This window comes from Hippocampus comes, unplaced genomic scaffold (genome assembly GCF_001891065.2).
Source record: "Hippocampus comes isolate QL1 unplaced genomic scaffold, H_comes_QL1_v1.1 scaffold44, whole genome shotgun sequence".
Classification (NCBI taxonomy): domain Eukaryota; kingdom Metazoa; phylum Chordata; class Actinopteri; order Syngnathiformes; family Syngnathidae; genus Hippocampus; species Hippocampus comes.
The window spans coordinates 2,772,577-2,795,935 of NW_017805546.1; the positions used below are offsets into that span (position 1 = coordinate 2,772,577).

The following is a 23,359-nucleotide window of genomic DNA, read 5'->3' on the forward strand; positions in this document are numbered from 1 at the left end:
CTAGGTGTCAACGCAATGTTTTCATACATTAAAAATGAACCACAGCGCAATTGTTTACAGTAAACCCAGTATGACCATGTTTGAACTTTTTCCAGTCCACTTGTCAAAAGGCAAAAGATGGGAAAGGAGGTACCTTTCAGGTCAATCTCATGTGTTGTAATAGATTATTTATTGCATAAAATAGAAAGAAAAAGCAGAAAACATTGAAAGGCGACATTCTAAATCTTATCATAAACAGCCTCAATTCATGACAAAGGGACGAGAATAAAAGAATGCAATAAAATGTTGTAATTTAAAATTTGTTTTACTACTGACTGGCCTGAATATAGAAAACAAAGCTGTAGTGAGCTTCCTAGTATTTCCTTCTGAACATTGCTGCATTTTGTGCCATGCACCCCCCCCCCAAAAAAAAATCCACTCTCTGCTGTTTGGATGCAATAATCAAAATGTGGTTGATAAAGTTCAAAGTTATTATTAAGGCACTGTTGCAAGAACACTGTGTCCTTGTAGTCATACATTTAAGGCCGCTGATGATTTGTACCGGGAAGAGTCATTCCTGGGTTTTGGTATAAAAACATGTAGGAGTCACACAGCAGCCTGCGCACAAGTTCAGGAGCACATGAGGGATTTGCCCGTGCCTGCTCCTCCTCAGACAGTGAGAAAAAGTCACCCAGTTCTGGACAAGCTCGGATCTCTGGGATGTTGAAGCCACTTTGATCGTCACCTGCAAGGAAAAGAGCAGCGTTGAGATTAGACATCAGATTGAAAAGAGATAGAGGCGACAAAAGAAGTCAGAGTGCATTCTTATCTGCCCTTATTGAGACTGCTTTATCAGAGCAAAACAGTCACGAGCAACCGTTTCATTCGAAAAGCCAAACATGTCAGCGTTTGCACGAACATTTTTGGGGAAATATGTCATTGCTTATCTCAAAGCAAAAAAAGGGAGCAAAGAATCCTCACCACATCTGTCTGCCATACTGTCAAAGAAGAGCCAGGAGTGCTGGTCAGAGCCAGATTTGACAAAGGACACGTAGTGGCTCGTGTGAATGCAAAGCACAGCAAACAGCTGCATCGTGTGCCGAGCTGCAGGGGAAGCTGTGGCTACCACGGCTGGAACCGACAGAGGTTTTGGGGAATGCCCCTGTCGCGAGGAATGCCTGTGTACCTTCAAAACAAAGAGGAACGAAAATAAATTGGAAGTAATGTTTATCGGGAAGGCAACTTATACACTGTGAAAAAAAAAAATGCCTTGCCTGTGCATTGCAGGTGGTGCAGTATTGTTTGATTCTCCCTGGGTGCAGTTTGCGATCTGGCAAACACTGGAGACACTCGTACTCTGCCAATCGCTCACAGATGAAGCATTGACGAGGAGCTGTACGAACACATAGAGGTCGTCTTAACACGATGCTCAGTGATTCACATACTTTTTGTTCCGATACGTACTACGCTGTGTGCTCCTTACAGTTGTAAAGGAGGTCGGCGATGTCCAGCTCCATGGACGGAATGATGTGAGAAAACATTTTATACTTGTTTCCAAACCTTGGCATCTGAACTATCAGACAGGATGGCATCTAGGGAACGGGTACAATTTGATAACAGAAGGAAAAGAATGAAAAAGTCAGGCACTGCTAGTTTGTCCTCCCGAATGTGGAGACTTTTCCATACCTCTTCAAACTTGACATCACATGACAGGCAGGAAGTGTCCAGCAGTTGTTGAACTGTGGGTATGTGTGCCATCTGCTCCTTTTCCAGAAAGATCTGGAAGGTGTAGGCCCCTTGATAACTTTCACTTCTCGACCTGGTGCAAATGTGTAGGTCCTAACTTAAATCAGCGATACAGACCAATGATTTCAAAGCGGACGGACTGCCAAAAGATTCATACCTGAGTTTAAGCAGCGGCTCAATGCCAAGAACCTTCTCGAAGAGAACTGTGATGAATTCCTCTGGGTCTGCAGTGGGGGGGGGAAAGAAATAAGATGCTGAACATCGGCCATGCTTTTTGGCAAGAAGACCGTTTTTGGAAAAATGACTTGGAAGAATATGGACCTTTTTCCTCTGTTCGAAAGGTGTCACAGCCAAGCTGATTGCGGAAATTCATGACACTTGCAGCAGGCACGAACCCTTGTCTGCAAGAAACGCATTTGTGGTCAGTGAGGGACAAAAGGCAAAACAATGGAGAGCGAGGAGAAAAAGTGCCATATCATTAAGAAATCTAAATATGTGCACCCCACTCGTGGAAGAAACCACGAGTGGAGTGGGTTACTTCCACGATCGCAATGTTTGCGTTTTGCAAGTGAAATATGAGGACGGAAAGTTTGAAGGAAAGCAAGAATACCTGCGTAAACGATTGACTATTTTTCTCAGTGTGGAAGCGACGGGCTGCACAGTGTCTGCGGGCCACTGGCAGATACTATCCAGGGTCACAGAGGAGCTGAACAAACTGGAGAAAGAAAACAACAGCTTTTGTCTGGATGCACTTAACCACTTTTGTCACTTGACATTGTTCCAGATCAAAAGTGAGGTGACATCACGGCACCACTTGAGAGTCAGGTGTTCTGACGGCTGGTGAACTGGTTTTACCTGAAAAGAGTGGCATCCAGATAACAGGAGTTGATGTGACCCTGAATCCCTTTCATTCTTCCCACTAACAAAGACATGGCCTCGGAGTCAGCAACCGGCGCCACGTACTCCTCAGAGTCCACATATGGTGGAACTAGAGCACACAAAATGGGAAAAAAAAATTATACATATATATATGTATATATATCTATATATAGTTTTTTTTTTCTGTTCCAGTGATACATCAAATATAATTTTCGACCTTTCCAAATGACCTCTATGTGCAATTCACCTCTAATAAGAGTTTTAATCTTGCCCTGACAAAGAGTGTACGGTAATCCATTACCCCTTTCCCACCCAAAAAGAACTCGGTGCTCGTTCAGTGCCGGTGCTGTGCTTTGTAGGTGCTTAACAAGAACGTGTTTGGTTTTCCACCGGCAAAGAGCCAAGTTAGGAGTGACGTCATGACGTCTTCATAAAGCGTCTAAATGTCACTGCTTACGTCGACGTTTACCCAAGAGCACCTGTGCTATTAATAATAACCATCATAATGCGCTGTTAGCATCTGCTAGGCAACTTAGTATAGCCTTGATTAGACTTGTATGGCATATCTAACAGTCATAGACATGCAATCAGCACAGGCTTATATCTCTTAGTCATGATCATGAAGCTGACTGCGAGTCGGAGATCGCATGCTATCCAGGAACATCCGCCATCGCTCTACTGACAGGACACAATTTTGCTGGAGTTCACCGCTCAACAGTTTGTGCAAAACTTCCGTGTGTCCGGGGACGTGGTGGGTGCTAGAGTCTGGCCCAACAAAGAATTGCTGCCATCTTAAACACCAGAACTAGAGCTCGAGCCAATTTCAGTGGTGGAAAAATAAAAAAACTGGTGCTAACTGGGCTGGCAGTGAATGAGCAAATTTCATTAAAAAGTCATTACATAAGATAGAGAAATAAACAAGTCACGCTGTTGGTTCACACTGGTTCATTGCGAAATGGCTGACGTTCATTTGCATCAAGCAACTAACCTGGAGGTATGTCCACTTGGCTGCTGGTGTCACTTGCTGAAGAGGAGCAGACAAACCTGCTGTCAGGGCTGCATTTCGTGACAGGGACAAACAAAGCCCTGCTCCTTTTGCAGGTGAACAACCGCTGGCCTCCATATGTCCCATCAGAGCAACCGTTCACATCGTAGTCCTGATCCACATGACAGATAGAACCAATTGCAAATATTCAGAGAACTTTTTTTTTTTTTAAAAGCTTTCGTGAGACTCACCAATTCAATCCCAGCCCATTCCGAAGTTTTTCCTCCAGGGACACCCAGCCACCTCACAACCCCATAAACCGTGACCCCTGTGTTGGACACAACCTCCACCAAGGACCCCACTTCCAAAGGTGCAGGTGATGCGTTGTGACTTTGACTCAGATTGATGCCAGTCTGCACTCGATGCTTTTCTTTCACTTGGCCAAGAGATCGAATAATTGGCATGGAGTTCATGCGCATCACCTTTTTGTTTGTGCCTGTGAAAATGTAGGGAGGGGTCCAGGTTAAAAAGGTCATGACATACGTTCAATCTTGTGACATGCTGTTGACTAACACAACACAGGTTTACAGCATGTTGAAAATAGACAGGCAACTCCGCAACCACGCCAAGCCATACCATGTGATAACTCTGCTCTTCTGCATTCCAAAGTAACCGGACCAGTTTTTCCACTACACCACATTTGTTGTTACATTTTCTGATGAGAAAGCATGGACCGCATACATACCACTATGCTGAACGGCATTCCAGTTTATTCCATGGGGGAGAGCGGAGGATGGGACCACCTGGACGATGTCCGCGGCGCTGAACAGGGGCACAGGGGCAGCCTTTTTGGATGACAAAGTCTGATCATGGTCCTACAGGGCAGACAAGAGTGAAGCTGAGTGGGAAGAACAGACAAGTACACCGTTTTTTTAAAGATTTGGGTGGCTGTATAACAGCAACAGCTGTTGTGAAAGCACGAAATAACTCAAGCCGTATTGTATGGTATTGTATCGTGATTATTAGCCCGTGGCCGCAAGCATCTCTCAGGGTTACGTCCACAGTTCTCCTTGAACGGTGTGTAAGTGCATGGTAAAAGGGGACCCACCACAAATTCCACCTCAAACGCCAACATCTGCAGATCGTCTTTATTTTCCTTCCTGCCAATTCGCATCAGGTTCGTCACCAGTGCCGGCTGATGGCCCCTCTTGTACTTGACCACCACCAGGTCATCCACAGTCAGCTCACAGATGGCCGAGAACAGCTGCGGGTTGCACAGCAGTTCCAGGCGTTTGCTTACGGAGGAGATGAAAAGCAGGAGCTGGGCTTGGTGGCGGCTCAGGGGGTACGTGTCCTCCCTGCGCACGACGCCTCCGTTCTTGGGACTCCCCGCGTTTGCGCCCCCGGGGTAGAGAAGCCCCATCAGCTCCCCGCGAGGCGTCTCCGCCTCCGGCCGACCGATGCATCCGCGGGAGAAGCCTTTCCGCGACTTTCCCCGTATGACGATGAAAAAGTTCTCCTTCGGCACGGGGATGGGCTCCATTGAATCCGAATACGGCCAGCGGGTCTTTGACGCAGTCGATCTGTTGAAATGCAACGCGTGAAAAGGCGCTCGGGTTCTCATCGGTTTCGCCAAAGTGTTGTCAAAACAAACACTCACCTCGATGGTTCCCTTCGGGAAACGAACCGCTCTCGCCAACGACTCAACGGCAAGTCATAGACAAGTTGTCGTAGGAAATCATCCCGGGCGTTCTCTGAAGCTTCTTGTCCCCTCGCGAGGTGGCTGAGCGAGCAAGAGTCTTCCTGGCTTGGTCTCGTTTTGACCCGAGTGCGACCGGTCACGCCCACTTGCCTCTGCACTTCATCTCCTCTGCGCCCTTAACACAAAGTGCGTGCACTCACTGGGACACGTTTCAATGACAGTGCGTGACTGCAGCTGCGATAAGATAATGGCCAATGAATATTTGCCTGACTTTTGGTGTCATAACCTCGGCCGTGCCACATGTTCTCACACAATATTGCACGAATAGAGAGAGAGAGAGCGAGAGAGAGGAAAACTCACGACTCAAGGAATCGGCGGCTTTCAGTGCATTTGCTACCCGGGCCCAAGTTTGGAGTACACGGTTAGACCCGGTTAGCAAATGGGTCTGACGATACTTTTTGGTCTCACATGGTGAAAGTTTACTGCAGTGGGTACAAAAATAGAGGCAATATTCATCAACTGTACCCTTATTTACCCACACTACGACACCCAACACAGAAAGTATCTTGATGCATGTGCACCGTGTACGGTATTTATTTTCTAATCATTGACTCCATGTATGTGAAAAAAGTATGCATTTCACTCAGAATATATGGAAACGCAGTGCATTGCGGGAGTTGAGTATTTAATACTTGCAGAAATTGCACACTGAAATAGACCTGGGAGAGACAAACTGAACTAGTTGAATGGGTGTGTGAGATGGCAAAAAGTTGAATTTTCTGCTCCGCTAAAATTGAGATTTTAAATGACCAAAATTGAGGTAATGCAACTTCCCCAACACTGCACAGCTGCTGCAAATTGCTACCCGGAGAACTATTTACTGAAACCAATGCACGCTTTGAGTGACAGGTTTGTCCCCAGACTGCATGCATGTGACACGTTCCACCCTGCGATGCAGCTGGCATGCAAGTGTGACAGTATCTTGAGTGTGCATCAACTTTACATAATAGGCTTGGCGCTCCTCAGTGGGCACGTGCATGCAGGCAGTAACTGAAAAAAAAGGGAGAGACAAAAAAAAAAAAAAAAACACCTAAAAATGTCATGTATGATGCATTCCCTTGTACAGGAACTTCAACTCAGAGATACTTGACTTTTAGGCGTCATTTCAGGATTAACTTAATTGGACCTCTCAACTTTTGAATGCATATGCAACTGTGGAGTGTTTTTTGTATAGCTTACTGTTCTACAAAAATGCCAAATTTCCTGTTTTTAAAAAATTTCCAAGGACAGCCGCTTGAATGCCAGTCCCTCTGATGACACAGCAATCCCAAGCTCAGTGGCCACTTCCCTCGGGGATCATGTTGTAAGGTATTGTTAATCCGTTGCTTGGGGTCATCTTGCTCTCCTGATGTCAAACTGTGAATAGCATGATGGAGAGGACTGCCAAAATACAAATTGTAATTGAAGCAGGGCATTTCCTGAAATCTACCCACCCCCCCCTCCAAAGTCCAATATCCACTCGTGTAGTCATTTTTGACAAGCGACTGTAATAGTCCTCAAAAACGACAGCAGATAACAAGTCTTCACAGTTCAGTGTTTTGACATTTCTGTTGGAAGTACAAGGTCCTCAGGAGGGTCACGGGCGTGCCGGAGCCTATCCCAGCTGTCTTCGGGCAGTCGGCAGGGGACACCCTGAACTGGTTGCCAGCCAATCGCAGGGCACACATAGATGAACAACCATCCATGCTCACAATCACACCGAGGGACAATTTCGAGTGTTTCACATTAACCTGCCATGAATGTTTTGGGAATGTGGGAGGAAAGCGGGGCACGCGGAGAAAACCCACGCAGGCACAGGGAGAACACGCAAACTCCCCACAGGAAGGCCGGAGCTGGAATCGAACCCTGCACCCCTGCAACGTGAGGCAGATGTGCGAACCAATCGACCAGCGTGCCACCCTACTCAAATACATGCAAGTAAAAAATAGTACAACTCATATGAGCCCTCTCACAGGTAATTTGAATACACATTTGCATCCATGAAAAAAATACATGTCCAAAATTCAATGATTTAAAAAAATAAAATAAAATCATCATCCGAAATGCTTCTCATATACCGGTAGCTGCCAGTTTGAATTAAAAACAAGTGCAGTAATTAATTATGGTAAAATTAGTCCAAGATTTGTTGATTTTTAGAAGAAATTATGTGTTTAAAACAAAGACATCTAAAAATTGAAGGGGGTGTCAGCTGTACGCACGCGTTCATGGTTGCCCTTGCCGCACTTTAGTGACTAAAGGTGCGGCGTGCTGGCTGTTGAAGCAGGAAGGAATGGTGCTGGAATCCATGCCGAACACGATTGTGTCGCTGAATAGCATTTCGGGACACGGGGTGGTGGGATGTACAGGATTTTTGCAAGCAGTTTAGCTTTGTGACCTCTTGAAGGGCTTCAGGAGGAAAAAGTAATGCTGAGATGGCTCGCAAGTTACAGGCAGTTTCTTTGCTTTCAACGGTGGACTGCTCACTCGCTGGATCTGTTACACTAAAACAAAACAACGAAAAAAAAAGCACATGTAAAATAATTCAATGTACAACTCCTCATTGAGTAGCCTTCAAAATAAAGTTTAATGTGATGATTGACTAGTTCTACAATTAGATGTTTAAAGGCAGCATTTCGATTGTATGCACTTCATTATATATTTTACCTTGTTGTTTCTAGTTTTGTAAGAGCCGTTGCATTAGGAGCAGAGTCTGAGAAAGTGGGGGCCTCCTCATTTGGGACCTCTGCAGAATCGGCCTCTGTGGATACAAGTGAAGATACGTAGTGGGTTTGTGTCGCTGAACAATGTGTGAAATTGAGTAGATTTGGGAAGAGAAAAATGTTGAGGGAAGGTACAGTCGGTGTATGCTTACTGTACATGGCATTTTAGACAGACAGACAGATAGATAGACCGAGTTCCAACCAACCTTGACCATTGACCACAAGCCATTCTTCACCCAGTTCTTCGGACCTGACTTCCTCGGGGGCTGAGGCGGCCTCCTCTGATTCCTCGCCCCCAAAAAGCAAATGAGCGAGTTTTCTGAGCATTACTGCTTCTCGCGGACTTATCTGTCTTTTGCTGGGAAGGACAATACAAATTCTTAACACGTTTGTACATGATCACAATTCTACTTCTTGAATAATCCTTTTTCAGTTTTGCCATTTGTCCAAAAAATACCATGTTTGGTCAGCTGACCAGGATGGCCAATTAAAGATGGGGTCGGAAGTGATTTGAATAATGATGGCCACTCCACAAGAAATTCAATGTTAGGGCCCATCTGTCTCTCGAAAAAAGGGGCGGGTACTTTATCAAACATTGCCAAAACATTTTAATACATTAAAAAAAAAAAGCAGTTACACGTTGCACGCTAACCTTTCTAAACAGACAGCAATAATGTTGATAATTTGAAGAAATAAAGTGTGTGACACATATTTTATACATGCTAGGGACACACGCGTTACATAAAACAATACATGAACAAATATTTTCTCTGGCATAAGCCAACTAAGTTAAACTTTGACAAGCAATTAGGAAAGGCATGTTTTATCAAGTCTAACAAGAGGCGAGTATTGTCAGTCCATCCCGTTGCTACATATTTATATATTTATTTACTTATTGTTTCACAATAACAGATACAAATCCAATTCTTACCTTTGGTTAAAGATTCTCGATTTGACTCACTGTCATAAAGTAAATATCGGCGACTGCTCGTTTTCTGTTTGTTTTGTTTCAAATAACGTTCACGACTTAAACGGCTTAAGAAAGGCAGCAGAGCTGTCGTTACCGTTTGTATTTCAAATGATCGACCAATGAGAAATCAGTGGATGCCCTTCATGACTCCTCCTACGACCAAAAACCACCAATCAGAGCTCGCAGAAACGCCATGGCCTATGCGGCCTTGGACAGAGAATTGGTCAAAGAGCACACTGTGGGGACAAGATGATATCCTACATATCGTCAAGCTCATAACATAACCGCCTAACTCCATTTTTTTCCAAAGTCAGATTTTTCCAGAAAATTACTCTCCATAGTCCAATGCAGATGTTGCCAAAATGACTTTCCCAAAGACAAAAGATGACTTCGGCAATTATATTATTAGCGTGACGATACGGTAATATCTCTGGCAAAAGACATGAAGTACTGTATACCGGTCAGCGTTTTTTTTTTTTTTTTTAGTTGTTTAATAGAAGACCCATCCATCCATCCTCACAAGGGTCGTGGGGCGCGCTGGACCCCATTCCACCTGTCTTTGGGCAGTAGGCGGGGTACACCCGGAACTGGTTGCCAGCCAATCGCAGGGCACACAGAGACGAACAACCATCCGCGCTCATACTCACACCTAGGGATAATTTTGAGTGTTCAGTCAGCCTGCCATGCAAGTTTTTGGAATGTGGGAGGAAACCGGAGTACCCAGAGAAAACCCACACAGGCACGGGGAGAACATGCAAACTCCACATGGGAAGGCCAGAGCCAAAGTCGAACCCTGCACCTCTGCACTGTGAGGCCGACTCCCTAACCAATCGACAACCGGGCCCCCCCACATAGAAGACCATTGCACTATATTAAAGCATTTTTCAATTACTTTAATTTCAGTATTTTAAAGTGTATTACTGTTTTGTTTTGTTGTTTTTTTTTTTTTCAGAAGAGTTCAGCCTCCTGCAATACACCTGGATCGTCTTCAGGCTTCTTCACAACTTGCTGATGAGCTGATCATTTGAATTTGAAGGCTTGGTGCAGGAGGGAGCGATGGAATGCAGACCTGATCTTGAGGACCGCAGCTGGACATGCCCGAGCTCCAGCCTATTCATCTAACGTCATGAATGTGGGGAATTCCGAGTGTTCTGGTTGTCAATTGATGTCATATTTTGCTCCTGCATTTGTCCGTTAGATGGCGCTTTTGCCCTACGTGAACTCAATCTATTTGGGTCGTCCCCATTTTGACATGTGCTTCACATGAGGGTCATGTGGTTTCTTTGTTTACAGTAATAAAGTGTGACAAATTTGATGTCATCAAGTAAACTATCCATCCATTTGTGCCCAGTCTGCAGTGCACAAAATAGTTTAGTGGCCAAAACGGGCTCCGAATGACCCAGAGCGGCGTGGATAGATAGGAAATGAAGCTGTGCATACTTGAAGGAATCAATAGTGCAATCCGACTTTCTTCATTCTTCTATAACACACAGTTGTCACCCAAACTATTACACGGCATTTAAACTACGTCCAAATACAATGCAAGAGCTGTATTAAAATTCTTCCTTTTCAATAATGGGCAATTTGGACTGGCACAGGCAGGATGGCGTTCGCTTAACAACATGCTTATTATTTTGGTTGTATTTTGAATTCGTGAAGAAACTACATTGCATCATCACATGGGGCTTTCTTGTATTTTGTCAACAAATGACCAAATTGTTGCCCTGGATTTCTGTCAAGTGTACCAAGTGTGTGTGTGTGTTTTTTTTTGTCTGTCCCAAATGTTTCTTAAGTAGTTCAACTAATGTGATCTGGTGACTGTGTGTGACAGCATATGATTTGCGCCATTTTCATTCTAATTAAACCCTTGAATGAGTCTTCTGTTCTGTGAAAATTCAGCATTTCTGCTCATTTTTTCAGCGTTTCCATTTTATTTGAAGCTATAATCCGTGTTCATGCAGTCAATACCGTCCTAAACATGACCAGAAGCGTTTGCCTTTGCTTACAAACTAGATTAAAATATTGATTCTGTAAGCTTATGTTATATTATTAATTATTGTCATTTTATGTTTGAGCATCATATTATTTCACGTTAAGAATACCTAAATTATATTCTGTTGTTTAATATTTGCTTAGACATGTTTTTATGTTGATAGGTTCTGATTGGCTGTTGAAGTCAGAGAAGCAGGAAGTGATTTTAGTTACGAGAACCGTGGTGTTCTCGAACGTGCTGCGGTGCTGACGTCTTTTTTTTCCCTTTTAATAAAACTGCATTTAAAGGATTCCATCTCTCCTTTTGCCGTTCGTAAAGTAGAGCTATCCACTAAAACAACGAACCTCTCAACTTACAATTCCATCAAACTGCCCTCATTTATTTCCTGCCCGTTTGGTCAAAGTAAAAAAAAGTTTGACCTGCCTGACACAATCGTGATCTGCCTGCATTAATACATGTAAATAACTGCTCCTCTTGGTCCAGCGATTGCAACTTAAGAGCGCAAATGTGGCCCAAATGGTTTTGTGAGGGTTTTGTATCATTGCCTTTAATTGCTTATTATTCTAGCGAGTGCTTTACATCGCCGTTGAGCTCAGCTCGCTTTTGATCAAGCGGGTCATTTGCATTCATCTCAACTCCTTCACCATCATCTGCTAACGTGAGCTCCGAGTTTGGGTTGCGGAAAGAGGTCATGAAGCCCCTTTCCTGCACACAACAGCAGGACGAGGAGGAGGAGGAGGAGGGAGCTGGTGGTGGTGGTGGTGGTGGGGAGGGCCCTCGGGGCGAGCACACCCCTTGCGCCCGTGTCAGTATTTCAGAACAGAGGCCAGCATTTAGTCATTCTACGTGAAAGCTACAGGCACGCTGGTCTGCCGAATATTACTCCACCTTTTGGACTATTGGCGCATTGAAAGTTGATGTTTTTTTAAAAACAGCATATATATTTCTGTTTATATATTTCCCACTTGGCAGAGGACAATTTTAGTAACCCTGTTCGTTGGAGACTGTGCCTTTTACCCGTCGCTGGATACTTTTACGCACCGTTTTTTTAACACGCAAAAGGACAATGCCTCGGTCTTTCTTGGTTAAAAAGTACTTCGCCAAACAAAAGCCAAACTACAGTGAACTGGAATGTCAGAATGGTGAGTGATGAAACTTTCTATTTTGAGTTCCGAAAGCCCTCCTTACGTAATTGCGCACGTTGGTGAGAAAGTCCCCTTTTTCCAGTGTAGATGCTGGAACTGTGCGTGCGTGGTGGGGTTGGTGGGGATATGAGTGTTTCTTTTTTTTTTTGCCCCCCCCCTCCCCCGCACACACACGTTTTAATGTGGTTTGACTCCACATCCTGTAACTTCCCGATAAAGTTGCGGCCCGTTATATGCACTTTCCCCTCTTCGTGGCGGCAGACAGAGCGCCATTCATGTTACAAGCCCTTGTGAATACGTGGGAGGAAACGGCCCACGAAGCCTTCCAATGGCTGCAACTTTACGCCCCCCCCCCCTTCAAAAAAAGACTAAAATGTGGTCAAAAGAATCCGGACACATGCATCCAATGCGTCTTATGTTAAGTCTCAATTGATTTGTAGCCCGTTGGTGTTCCAGTAGTTTGAACTCTGCCTCCATCTCCTTCTCAGCTACGTCACTGGACAAATATCCTCTGGCTGAGCTCTCATCCACTGCCACCTGCTTGACAGCAGGTCTGGTGTGGGACCTCAGTGTGCTGCCTGCTCTCTACCTGCCCACCTGCCAAACAGAGCCCTCCGCCATCCCGGGCCCCTTGGACCTCAGCTCCCCGTCCAGCCTGAGCAGCAGTGCCAGCAGTAGCGGCGAGGAGGATGAAGGGCGCACTTCGGACCCCCCCAGCCCCGAACCGGTGCATACGTACGCCCCTCGTCAGCGGATGAAATGTACTGGCACCATGGCCCATGTCAGTCCGCCAGAGGAGGAAGAGAGGGAGGCCCCCGTTGCTGCCAGCAGGCCTGCCTTCCTCTGCAAGCACTGTCCCAAAGAGTACACCAGCCTGGGGGCTCTAAAGATGCACATCCGCTCACACACCCTGCCCTGTGTGTGTACCACATGTGGAAAGGCTTTCTCCAGGCCGTGGCTGCTGCGCGGCCACATCCGCACGCACACAGGTGAGATCCCCGTTTCCAGATATCGTCCCCCCCCCCACACACACACAAAAAAATAAAAGGTTAAAGTCTCCATTTGAAGTCACGAGTCAACGAGTCCGTCAATCGCCGTTTGTGCGGTGGCCCGAAGGAGAAGGCTATCTATGCCGATCAATGTGATGTCTTCAACGCTAGATCAACAGATGCAATCACATGGGGAAGCCTCCTGTAGACTCTGTGCTCATTGATCGCTCATTGTGTTTCACGTGCCGACAGCAATGGCCCCCCCACTGACTCATTGTCTTTATCGTTGCTTTTGGGAAAGACGACACAATGAAGACAAAAGGCTTTTGCTGAGAGGTGTTATCGCTGAGCACTTTTAGCAACTTGTTAGCATGCTAATGTCATCTGGCCGTGATTTAATCATGCTAATTCACTCCAGCCTTTCTTCGTTATCGACACAATGCTTGTGTGTGTGTGTGTGTGTGTGTGTGTGTGTGTGTGTGTGTGTGTGTGTGTGTGTGTGTGTGTGTGAGAGAGGGAGAAAGAGGCAAAGTCGGTAGAGAGAGAGAGAGAGAGAGAGAGAGAGGCGTTACGAAGAAACTCTTGCGAATTCAAAGACAGGGAAGCCGGCCCCGAATAAGTTGTGTTCATGTTAACATGTTGCCGTCTTCTTGTTCTTCCCGTTGCAGGCGAGCGCCCCTTCTCCTGCCCCCACTGCAACCGAGCGTTCGCCGACCGCTCCAATTTGCGAGCTCATCTGCAGACCCACGCCGAGGTGAAGAAGTACCAGTGCAGCGTCTGCTCTCGCACCTTCAGCCGCATGTCATTGCTGCAGAAACACAGCTCCTCAGGGTGTTGCTCCGCCACGGCGTGAGGCGCAGCGGGTCAAGACTCCCGAGATCAGGATGGTGGAGGGCGGAGGACTGTCGACTGCTGAGAACCTCTCAGTCCGTCATGACAATGACTTTTCAGCTTTGAGAAAAATGGAAGGAATCGGTCCTCGTTGTGGACCTGCATGTGACGAGGCTCGAAGCGCGGCGCCTCTTTTCCATGCTAATTTGAAGTCTTGAGGCCGTTGGACCAAATCTGAAGCGAGCTGATCCTTACTTGATGTCGGCCCCTTCGCCGCCATCCCGCGCATTCCGAAGACCAAACACGTACTCAACTCCTTGGGGTAAGAGGTGTTCTTTCCTGTCTCCGTCCCGGTGCCGGACAGCTCGGGATTCACGGCCCGGACGCAGCTGCTGAGAGGTAGGCTTGCGTGGGTGGTGTCAACCTCTCAACGCGCCTCCCAACGCGCACGCCGGCGGACACGCAAAAGCCATGGCGCGCGCGCGCACACACATACACACACACACACAGCTGTCCCTGGCACCGTGGCGTCGATAGACGAGGTGCTAACAGGTGCTTCGGCAGTGACCTTCGCCGGCGGAATCGCAGGTGACGTCCGCCGCTCTTGCTTTCGAAAAGATGCCGCCACAAAGGACTTTGTCTCCCCAAGGAAGGCGGTCATCTTAAGCCTCTGTTTTGACTACAGCGCCACCTTCGCTTTCGCCGATGAGTTCCGCCGATAGGAACTTGGGCGGCTTCGCAAGCCATGCACTCAATGTTACCACAGTGTTAATCAGAGAGGTCGAAGCCATACGCCAAATGAAATGTCTTTCATCTTTGTCTTGTTTACCTCATTGCTGTTTGTAGCTTTCATTCGTGTTCGCAGTATTCATGGAGAACCAAAGAGATTCAAAGCAGAAAGGCTGGGACCAAACCTTTTTTTTTTTTTTTTTTCCAAGTTTACACCACGCTCGCCTAATATGTGGCGCGATCCCTGTAAATGGACAGCACAGAGATGAGCGCCGTCGTTTCTTGAACATGTATGGCAACGCTTCCTAGTGCAATGTGCAGATGATTTGTGATTTCCATTTTGTACCCCGCTTGTCTTCAGTGTTTTGTGTATGCCAAAAGTGATTCTGAGTTTCATTCAATAAAGTAATTTATGTTTATTAAAATCTGCTTTTTGGCTGGAGCCCTTGAGCAAAGGCGCCTTGAGGCGCGCTACACCTGCTGCGACGGGGGGGAACGAAAGCGCTCCGCACGTTACGGTTAAACGCGCTCGGTCTAATCATTAACTGGCATTTCAGCATCTCGACATTGGACGTGCGGAGTGAAGCGAGCATTGTGCAAAAAGCAATTTTGCAGATGCGCAGGTGAACGTGCCGCATGATGGATGGGGGCGGGGGAGGGAAGTGAATGCACCTGTTGTCAGTTTCCACCTGCCTTCTACTTCTCACTGTTGTCGCTGCGCAAACACGGCAGGCAGCGCACACTCACTGGCTAGATGATTAGCAATAGTGGCAAGACATTTGACGACACGGGACGAAACGGCCAACTTCAAAGGCCGAATCTTTCATGCGGAGCACCGGAAAAATTCTTGTTTGAGCTCAAACTTTCCAGGCAACACACTTCAACAACATTTTACGTTGGCCTACCTCAACGAAGTGTTTTAAGTTCTGCTGTTGTGAAAATTGGCGCTCCTGCATTTTACAAAAAAAAAAATTAAAAAGTTGATAGAATGGTTGTCCCCTCTGACGCGAAGTTAAAGTCCAAAGGCCTTGCCGGCTCTGTTGTCGGTCATTCGTCATCGAGACTTAAATGACTGGTTTAGGCCAAGCAGCGCAAGTTTTTATTCTGTGCTTTTTTTGTTAGACATGTTCTGATATAATCCAACTAGGAACATCTGATCGTGAAAATATCCATGCCAATTAATGAATTCAAAAATATCATAATGATTGAACATGCCCCAATAAGCTTGAACGGAAAACAGATAAACAAACGCTTTTATTTTCTATTTTAGACGCGTCAATTAGAGGAGGACATTCATGGAAAATATAATGCGGCGCGATTCCACACAACCGTGTGATCAAACGCTCGCTCCTCTGAGAGTGTCAATGACGGCTTTGTAAAGGCAGTTTGGGGACATTAGTCTTGCGTCGGATCCTTTCAGATGGCGCAGACGCAGCAATGGCGTCGAGCAACTTGGCTCTGGCCTTTGAAAGAGAAGCTTAGAAGAAAGCGCCGTATGGTTTTAATCACTCCCAGGACTGAGCACGAATGCTCGGCACGAAGTGATCTGAATTTAAGAAGGGGGTCACGGTCGCAGCGTGCGCGCGTTGTGTTTTCCAGCTCTTTTGTCATCGGGGAGAGTCGAACCTGTCGTCCTCCTAGACAGTGAGTCAGTGCGTTCTCACCTTCCCGCGGCTCCCCTCGCTCTCCGTCACTCGAGTCAGATTAGTCAGGCAGTCGGGCCGCGGGGGCCAGGGCCCAGCCGGGCCAGGCCAGAGTGAGGCAAACTGTTCCGCGGCGGTTTCTTCTTTCCTCCTGACTCAGGGATATCTGCCTGCAGCCTCCGGGCCGCAGAAACCCTCGTAAAACATCGGACTCGCAAATTTCCAAGGGACGCTCAAAGGTCTGCGACAGGTCCGCAGGATTGGAAATCAACAACAGCCCCCCCCCCAACCCGGGGCCATGATGGTCTTGTGTCTCACCCAGGATGAGCCTATTAAACTCTCAGCTGTTGCCAGTTAGTTCAGGACTATTTTCAAAATGTCAGCTGGCAACATGTCTCGTGGTCCGGATCTCGACTTGTTGCTTGACTTTTTCGAATGCTTGTCTTTGTTTTGGGGACCGAGTGAATGCGAAACGCTGACCCTATCTACCAATTTTGAAACCCGGCCTCGCATAAAAGAAAACCTCGTACACATATAACTCATGATGCAATCTCTCTTTTTTTTCTCTTTTGTTTTTTTTTTGAAATGCCGGCATGTCTCTCTGTCTTCTCGTCCCGTTACAATCTTGCCACAAATGTTGTTCAGCTTGACTTGGCCAAGCTAAACCCTTTGCCGGGCTCATTTCTGCCTTTTTATAGAGAAAAGAAAACACAACACGCTCCCCGTCTTGTTGCTTGAGGAGAGCAGAGGCCCGAAATGTGAAACCCGAGATCGTTTTCCTGCTGTGTGCTCTGCAGTGCCAGAACACTCACTGTAATTTACCAAAAGTGGCTGCTATTTATGCCATAAACCATGTGTTTAACATTCCTGAGTCCAGTCATGTTTGTATATTCCACTCTCTCTCTTTCTCTCCCCCAGTCACTCTCTGCCTGACTCTACAGCAGTATTTCTATTTATGTGTGTGTGTGTGTGTGTGTGTGTGTGTGTGTGTGTGTGTGTGTGTCCCTCTTCACAGAAGGATCATCTCTCCCCCTCTGAGAAAAGGCCGACAGGAAGTTGGAGTTTACGTTGGCCCACTTTCCCCCCCCCTGAAAAATCAGTGCGGGCCGAGGAGCTGCAGGGATCAAATGCTGTTTCTCCCGCAACACGGCCGCCCCCATCAGCTGTCCCGGCCGCGCCTGCTCAAACGGCCAAAGCTTTTGGGTGGAGTTTGTTGCTGCCAAACTATAGAGCGGCAGTTGGGACTCGGAAGGAAAGGATGTCGCCGTCAGCATTTCAGAAACAAGACCCATGACACTCAAGGCTCTGAAAGAGAGAGAGAGAGAGAGAGAGATCTCCTTGGAAAAGAAATCCCTCCAGTCACCGTGGCCTGCTTACATGGAGCAGATGGAAACGTTCGTTATGCAAAGTTGCGTTGCTGTTTTTCATTTCACCGTCGCTATCGTTCCAGCTTCAAACTCCCACCTCGTGCGTTATGCTAATTTTCGCACCCATTTAATATTCGCACCTTGCTTAAAAAGTCTTCAGTGCTATTGATTCATCCATCCATCAATTTTCCAATCCGCTTGTCAGGCGTGCTGGAGCCCATCGCAGCTGTCTTCGGGGGCAGTGGGCAGGGTACACACCGAACTGGTAGCAGGCCAAACGCAGGGCACACACAGACGAACAACAACCATCAGTGCTCACCATCACACCGAGGGACGATTTCGAGTGCTCCATTAACCTGCCGTGCATGTATTTTGGGGGAATGTGGGAGGAAACCGGAGGAACTGGAGAAAACTCCACACAGGGAAGGCCGCAGCCGGAATCGAACCCCGCACCTTTGCACTGTGAGGCGGACGTGCTAACCGGTCGACCGGCGTGCCGCGCTTTTGATTCAAAAAACCCAAATTCGACATTCTTTCCTCTTCCAGGAAAATCTCCCGATGGGTTGCGACCTCATTAATGTTTTTTAAAGTTCCGAGTACTAATTTAAACGTCACGGAGAGCTAATTTCACTCCTCTGAACTGCAATCAGGACCAAGACAAAACGTCTGCTTCTAGTAAACAAAAAAAAAGAAAGAAAAGAAAGAAAGAAAAGAGGGCCAAAAGCGATAACTCCACAAATATGTTTAATGATGGACTTGATCAGGCTGCGAGGTTGCCTCGGGGCTGCGTCGGAGAAGCGGTTGGGCGGGTTTAAGGAGTGGGGGGGGGGTGCTAGGGGCACATATTAAAGCGTAATGAATCACACACTCAGTCACAGGGTCGTCGGCTATGAATGTGCTCTCTGTTGGTTTTCCTGGAGCCTGGAGTTTACTAACTGATGACGCAGGCCCGACTTGATCAGAGACATGTGTTGCTGCAGAGTCGTTGCCAGCGAGAAGCAGAGCCTTCGGAAAAGGAAGGAGGGGAGAGCTGGAGGGATGCGTGTGCGTCTGGGCTCTTTGCTTTTCCTGTGTCCTTTGGGACATTGCCTCACACTGCTGTTGATGGGGGAAGAAGAGCGCCGAGGAGCGGGGAGAGAATAAGCCCACGTTTACATCGCTGGGACAGGAAACAAGACAAGTGTCAGAATGTCTTGACCGACCTGTCTTCTCTGTCAAAACTCCCAGATTCTTGTGCAGGAGGTCGGCAAAGGCAAACGCAAAAGTCATGTCTTCATCACCGCGCGCTGTCGAACCCGAACCCGCACCCCTACCATGAGCTCGACGAGTCGTGAACCCAAGCGCAGCTCAATCACTGCTCAGGTACTCGGGTTAGGCCTCGAGGATCCAAGACGGAACGTTCGGATATGTTGACACTCCTTGTGGCATTTTAGGAAATCTCATCTTTGTCACGTTGGAATGCACCGGAGAATATTTTCCCAGACGAGGTGCAGGAAGACGCTGAGCTGTCGCCGCAGGCCTTAACATGAAGATCAGCATTTCTGTGCACCTGCCACGACACGTCTGCACATAACAGCGTGTAAACATCATCAGAGAGTATGCGATGAAACACATCGCCTCACCTCCGGGACCCGACGCGATTGGAGCGAAGTACGGCAAGCCCAGTCCTGCCAGAGTGTTCACAAATGTCGCGCGCTTGGTACTGACAGGAAGAGGGTTGTTAATCACGTGTCAATCATTTCACATCTCGTAGTTTAAAAAAAAAAAGGCAGAAATAGCTTCAAGGCATTGTAATGGCGCTGCTGGTTCAACACTGTGGAGGCTCAAATGAGGCCTGCCTCCCACAAAGGCAGAAATAGCTTCAAGGCATTATAATGGCGCTGCTGGTTCGACACTGTGGAGGCTCAAATGAGGCCTGCCTCCCACTTGTTTCCTCTCAGCTCAAAAACATCTCTCACAGTCCACTATGTTTGGATTCCTTGCGTAGTGTATTGTATTGTAAATAACAATATTTGGCGACGTGAGTGCATGCCGAACCAGCATGCCTTCATAAGCGGCAGCTGAACCATATCACGGCGAACAGAAAACCAGCTGAATGTATTCATTGTATTCATTCAAAAAAAATGTCTGGACTTTTTTTATTCTAGCACATCCATTTCCGGGGAATTGAGTCCAAAAATGATCTTGCGGCCCGTTAGTCTAAACAGGGCATTCTGGAGTCTGAATTAAGAAACAAAATCCACCGGTTTTGATCCATCTCAGGGGGCAGATGTTTCGCCACTTTTGGCGCGATGATGTTTCTGAAACTCAAGCTTAATTTGCCAAAATAAAACAAAAGTTGAAAGTCGAAAAGTTGACTCGCGCCTCAGATTTAAAAAAAAAAATTGTATTCACATGTTGTTGACCAGCGCTGTAAGTGAGGACAGCAGTCACTCATTTATGAAGGACTCGGCCGTGGAAGTTTCCTAGCCAACTGTGAGTCTTGCGCAACGCTTCAAACCCCCCCCATCTCTCAGGGGAGGACAAATCACCAAATTGCCCCATCGCTCCCTCGCTTGGTGTGGTGTCTTGCATGCAACACACCAACACTAAGTGACTTTCTGCCAATAGGGATGCCGAGTAATATCATCAATGACGCTACGGTTATGACTGGAGATGTTCACACCGTTCCCTGGCCTCCTGGGACACACACAAGCACAGATGTAGGTTATCACATGTCAGTGTACGCTGAGGCGCGCCGGTCTGCGTGGGAGGCCCACGTTACAGCTGCTCGTGATGGAGAACACCCGGAGAAAAGCATCGGGCTGTCCGCGCCATTGTGACGCACGGCTGCCATCGCTGCCTCCCCTCCAACCCGCCGCCCGCCCCTCCAAACAAAGCCTTCAAGGCTCAACTGAAGTCCAGAGCCATGTGTTTGTTGCCGGCCCAACTTTCAAACATCTCCTCGCAAACAATAGACGCACACATCCACATGCGAGTAAGCGAGTGCTGGCACCGGCCTGAATTCTCCCAGCCGCGCGCATGTTGAAGCCATTATCCTGTTGCTTGTTAAGTCATTACTCTATAGCTTGTTATTTTCTCAAGCACGAGAAAGCGCCGAGAGATTTGCCACCCGACGCAGCCTAAGGATACCCTGACGTGAAGAATGCGTCGAGGCCAGAAACCCGAGCAAGAGTGGAAAAAAAAATCCTCCACGACCGAAGCGACTCTCCGTAGGCGCTTTTGTCGATACCGCCAAGACGTCCACCGCCGAGCTGTCGTCTCCACGTTCGTTCTCGATGACGCGGCCGAAAGGGTTCTGTACTCCAAAGGGACTTGGGGGGGATTTGACATAGTCCAGGAGCTTTGACATATTCATGGTGGATCTCAGACATCTGGTTTCCATTCCCCCCCCCCTTTCCCAAGACAGTGATTGCTGGCAGCGATGCTTTTCAATGAAATCGTCCATCTCGCTTCCTGTGCGATCAGTTGAGCAGAAGTGTGTAGAGCGCAAAGTATAATGAAAGCCCCACACAGGTACTATGGAGAACACGTTCTGCTTTGATTGTTTTTTTTTGGGGGGGGGGCGGGAGGCCGCCCATCCTCCAGCCTTGACACCAACTTCAGAGTTTATTAGCAGCCGCTTTCACAACATCCTTCCCGAGGAGAACCTGTGAGCAGCCACGCTCTCGCCACGCCGCTAATGGGTGACACATGCCCCTTAGCTGCACCGCTCGCACCGAAGATCAAAGGCCTGGAAGAGCCGGGGACCGATTTGGAGCCCAAATCCCCCGCCCCGCCGCCCTTCCACCTCCTCTTTGACACCCACGCGACATGTCTGAGTGCGGCCAAATGGCCAGGCACCTGTCCTGACTACATCCAACACCAGTGGGAATGCGGGGCCGTCTTGTGCCTCGCCATTCACACCATCCATATCATGGCGGGCAATGCGTATTCCAGCTGTGGACGATGTGAGATCAGATAACAGCGTCCAAATATGTTGCATGTCACTGTGAGAGCCAAGAGTGTGAAAACGATCCTGAGTCAGTTCCTTTTTCCCCTCGACCTGTGGGTGGACACTGTCGAGGAGGAAATGGAATTTCTGCAAACCCGACTGCATTAATTGTCCGGACCGACGCCGCACCTCTCGCCCGCCCCTTCGTTCAATGAATCGACTCGCCCACCTTGAGCTTGAAAAAGGCTCCCGAGCGCCTTCGGCCTGGCGAAGGGGGCTGTGAGATGACAGAAGGGGGAGAGGCTGGTCGGGCAAAGGCAGGAAATCCCAGTGCAGCATGAACTATTTTTCCCCGTGCAGCGTTCCAGCAGAACAGCTCTTTGTACCATTCGGCCGCCCCCTCGGTCGGGCCTCTGTCTCTGATAACCATCCGCCGCTGTGCTAGAAGGCAACCGCACCGCTGCCGCCTTGTGAAAAACAATCCAAACCTCTGTCACACACATATGTAGTCAGTTGACTTGCAGGCCATTACTCAGCAGTGTTGGGGGGTTGCGGATTGGGGATCAAAAGCTCGGGGTTCCCCTAAATTTCAACACAATCTCCCGATGTGGTCAGAGCATAGACAGAGAGGCACCTTATGAAATGAAACAAGCATAATTCACGTTTCTTGACCCTCCTGCGGTGAAAATTGCAGCTCTCGGCCTTTTGTTTCTCTGTCCCACTTGACAAACATTCCTCGGCATTTATCCTAAATCTCCTCGGTATCGCTTGGATCACTGAGGATGCACATGCTCTTCATGTGATTCCAATGAAGGGCTGGATTCTGTCCGCCTCTCCCCTTCGCGTGACACACATTCCTTCTCATTAAGACCAGACCGTTCGACGGATGACCAAAAAACATTCAGGTCAGTGAAAGAACCGGCGTTGGGGGGGGTAAACATCGAGCATCGCGATCCCGGCGAACGTGCGCTTCCACATGTCGCCGTTCAATTCCGTTCGGGAGTTGTTTGCAAGGCAGGAACCAGGAAGCGTGCCCGCATGCGATTGGCCGGCATCTGACCAGTGAGACCCCGAGCACAGGTCGACAGGCCTCCCAAAGAGCCGACAGCAATCTTATTCATCCCAGACGCAAGCTCGTTCAAGCCTTCTTGATCATGCTCACTTTCAACGGACTCCAAGTTTTCTCACGCCACTCTCGTTTCTTCGCAAATTTCAAAAACAGGATTGTGTTGGTAAATGCGAGTTCGTCTGAAGGTGGCAAGCGTTGTATAAAACCAAAGCGTCCAAAACCAAAAAGCAGATTTGTGCCTTGATCTTTGTTTCCCGCCTTTCTCCTCTTATCAAAACCTCAACGTGATCTGCATGTGAAAGTGGTTCCACCTGCAGCAGCTACAATGACTTGATTCTTCCAACTCTTGTTTTTACTGCTACCCCGACCGTCTTTCCGTGCTCTCGAGAGCGATGCGTGTTTACATTGCTGCCGTGGTACTTTTGACTTTGGCAAAGGGTCCTTCCATCACTGGAAGAGCAGGCACCTTGCAACAGCTGGGTTGAATTATCCGTGGGGGGTGGGGGTGGGGGTCTTTGTGAGGAGGCGAAGGGGAGGTGTGGAGACTCCTGGCGCCAGGATCGGGCCAGCGGGTCAGGGAGGATGACGATTACCAAAATACTAGCAGGCAGCCATCGGCCTGCAGGGGTGGGGGGAGAG

General features: G+C 47.8%; 2 protein-coding genes and 1 long non-coding RNA gene across 3 annotated transcripts in view; 2 read left to right on the top strand and 1 right to left on the bottom strand.

Moving 5' to 3' along the window:
• Positions 1 to 155: 155 nt before the first annotated feature.
• cyld2 (cylindromatosis (turban tumor syndrome) 2) overlaps positions 156 to 23,359 on the bottom strand; it is a 26,373-nt gene continuing 3,169 nt past the window's right edge. The window contains exons 2-16 of the mRNA XM_019879330.1: positions 16,102 to 16,107; positions 5,250 to 5,352; positions 4,698 to 5,172; positions 4,335 to 4,464; positions 3,841 to 4,085; positions 3,593 to 3,761; positions 2,581 to 2,713; positions 2,336 to 2,440; positions 2,047 to 2,126; positions 1,883 to 1,949; positions 1,666 to 1,798; positions 1,463 to 1,571; positions 1,254 to 1,372; positions 961 to 1,165; positions 156 to 724 (exon numbers count right to left, since the gene is read on the bottom strand). Coding sequence (XP_019734889.1) covers positions 519 to 724; positions 961 to 1,165; positions 1,254 to 1,372; positions 1,463 to 1,571; positions 1,666 to 1,798; positions 1,883 to 1,949; positions 2,047 to 2,126; positions 2,336 to 2,440; positions 2,581 to 2,713; positions 3,593 to 3,761; positions 3,841 to 4,085; positions 4,335 to 4,464; positions 4,698 to 5,132 — 2,136 coding nt within the window. The 5' untranslated portion in view covers positions 5,133 to 5,172; positions 5,250 to 5,352; positions 16,102 to 16,107 and the 3' untranslated portion in view covers positions 156 to 518. The remainder of the gene's footprint in view (positions 725 to 960; positions 1,166 to 1,253; positions 1,373 to 1,462; positions 1,572 to 1,665; positions 1,799 to 1,882; positions 1,950 to 2,046; positions 2,127 to 2,335; positions 2,441 to 2,580; positions 2,714 to 3,592; positions 3,762 to 3,840; positions 4,086 to 4,334; positions 4,465 to 4,697; positions 5,173 to 5,249; positions 5,353 to 16,101; positions 16,108 to 23,359) is intronic.
• Positions 6,576 to 10,335, top strand: LOC109521502 (uncharacterized). The gene is made up of 2 exons (XR_002169371.1): positions 6,576 to 6,659; positions 9,973 to 10,335. It is a non-coding gene; the product is annotated as an uncharacterized LOC109521502 (long non-coding RNA).
• snai1a (snail family zinc finger 1a) lies at positions 11,789 to 14,414 on the top strand. Its single transcript, XM_019879333.1, has 3 exons — positions 11,789 to 12,155; positions 12,647 to 13,147; positions 13,816 to 14,414. Exons 1-3 carry the CDS (start codon positions 12,080 to 12,082, stop codon positions 13,998 to 14,000), a joined length of 762 nt encoding a protein of 253 aa, XP_019734892.1. The 5' UTR covers positions 11,789 to 12,079; the 3' UTR covers positions 14,001 to 14,414.

Excerpts from the sequence above, each read along its gene's own strand:
- snai1a (XM_019879333.1), top strand. The coding sequence starts at position 12,080 with ATGCCTCGGTCTTTCTTGGTTAAAAAGTACTTCGCCAAACAAAAGCCA. Across the intron at positions 12,156-12,646 it reads TGAACTGGAATGTCAGAATG|CTACGTCACTGGACAAATAT; the intron begins GTGAGTGATGAA and ends TCTCCTTCTCAG. Across the intron at positions 13,148-13,815 it reads CCACATCCGCACGCACACAG|GCGAGCGCCCCTTCTCCTGC; the intron begins GTGAGATCCCCG and ends TTCCCGTTGCAG.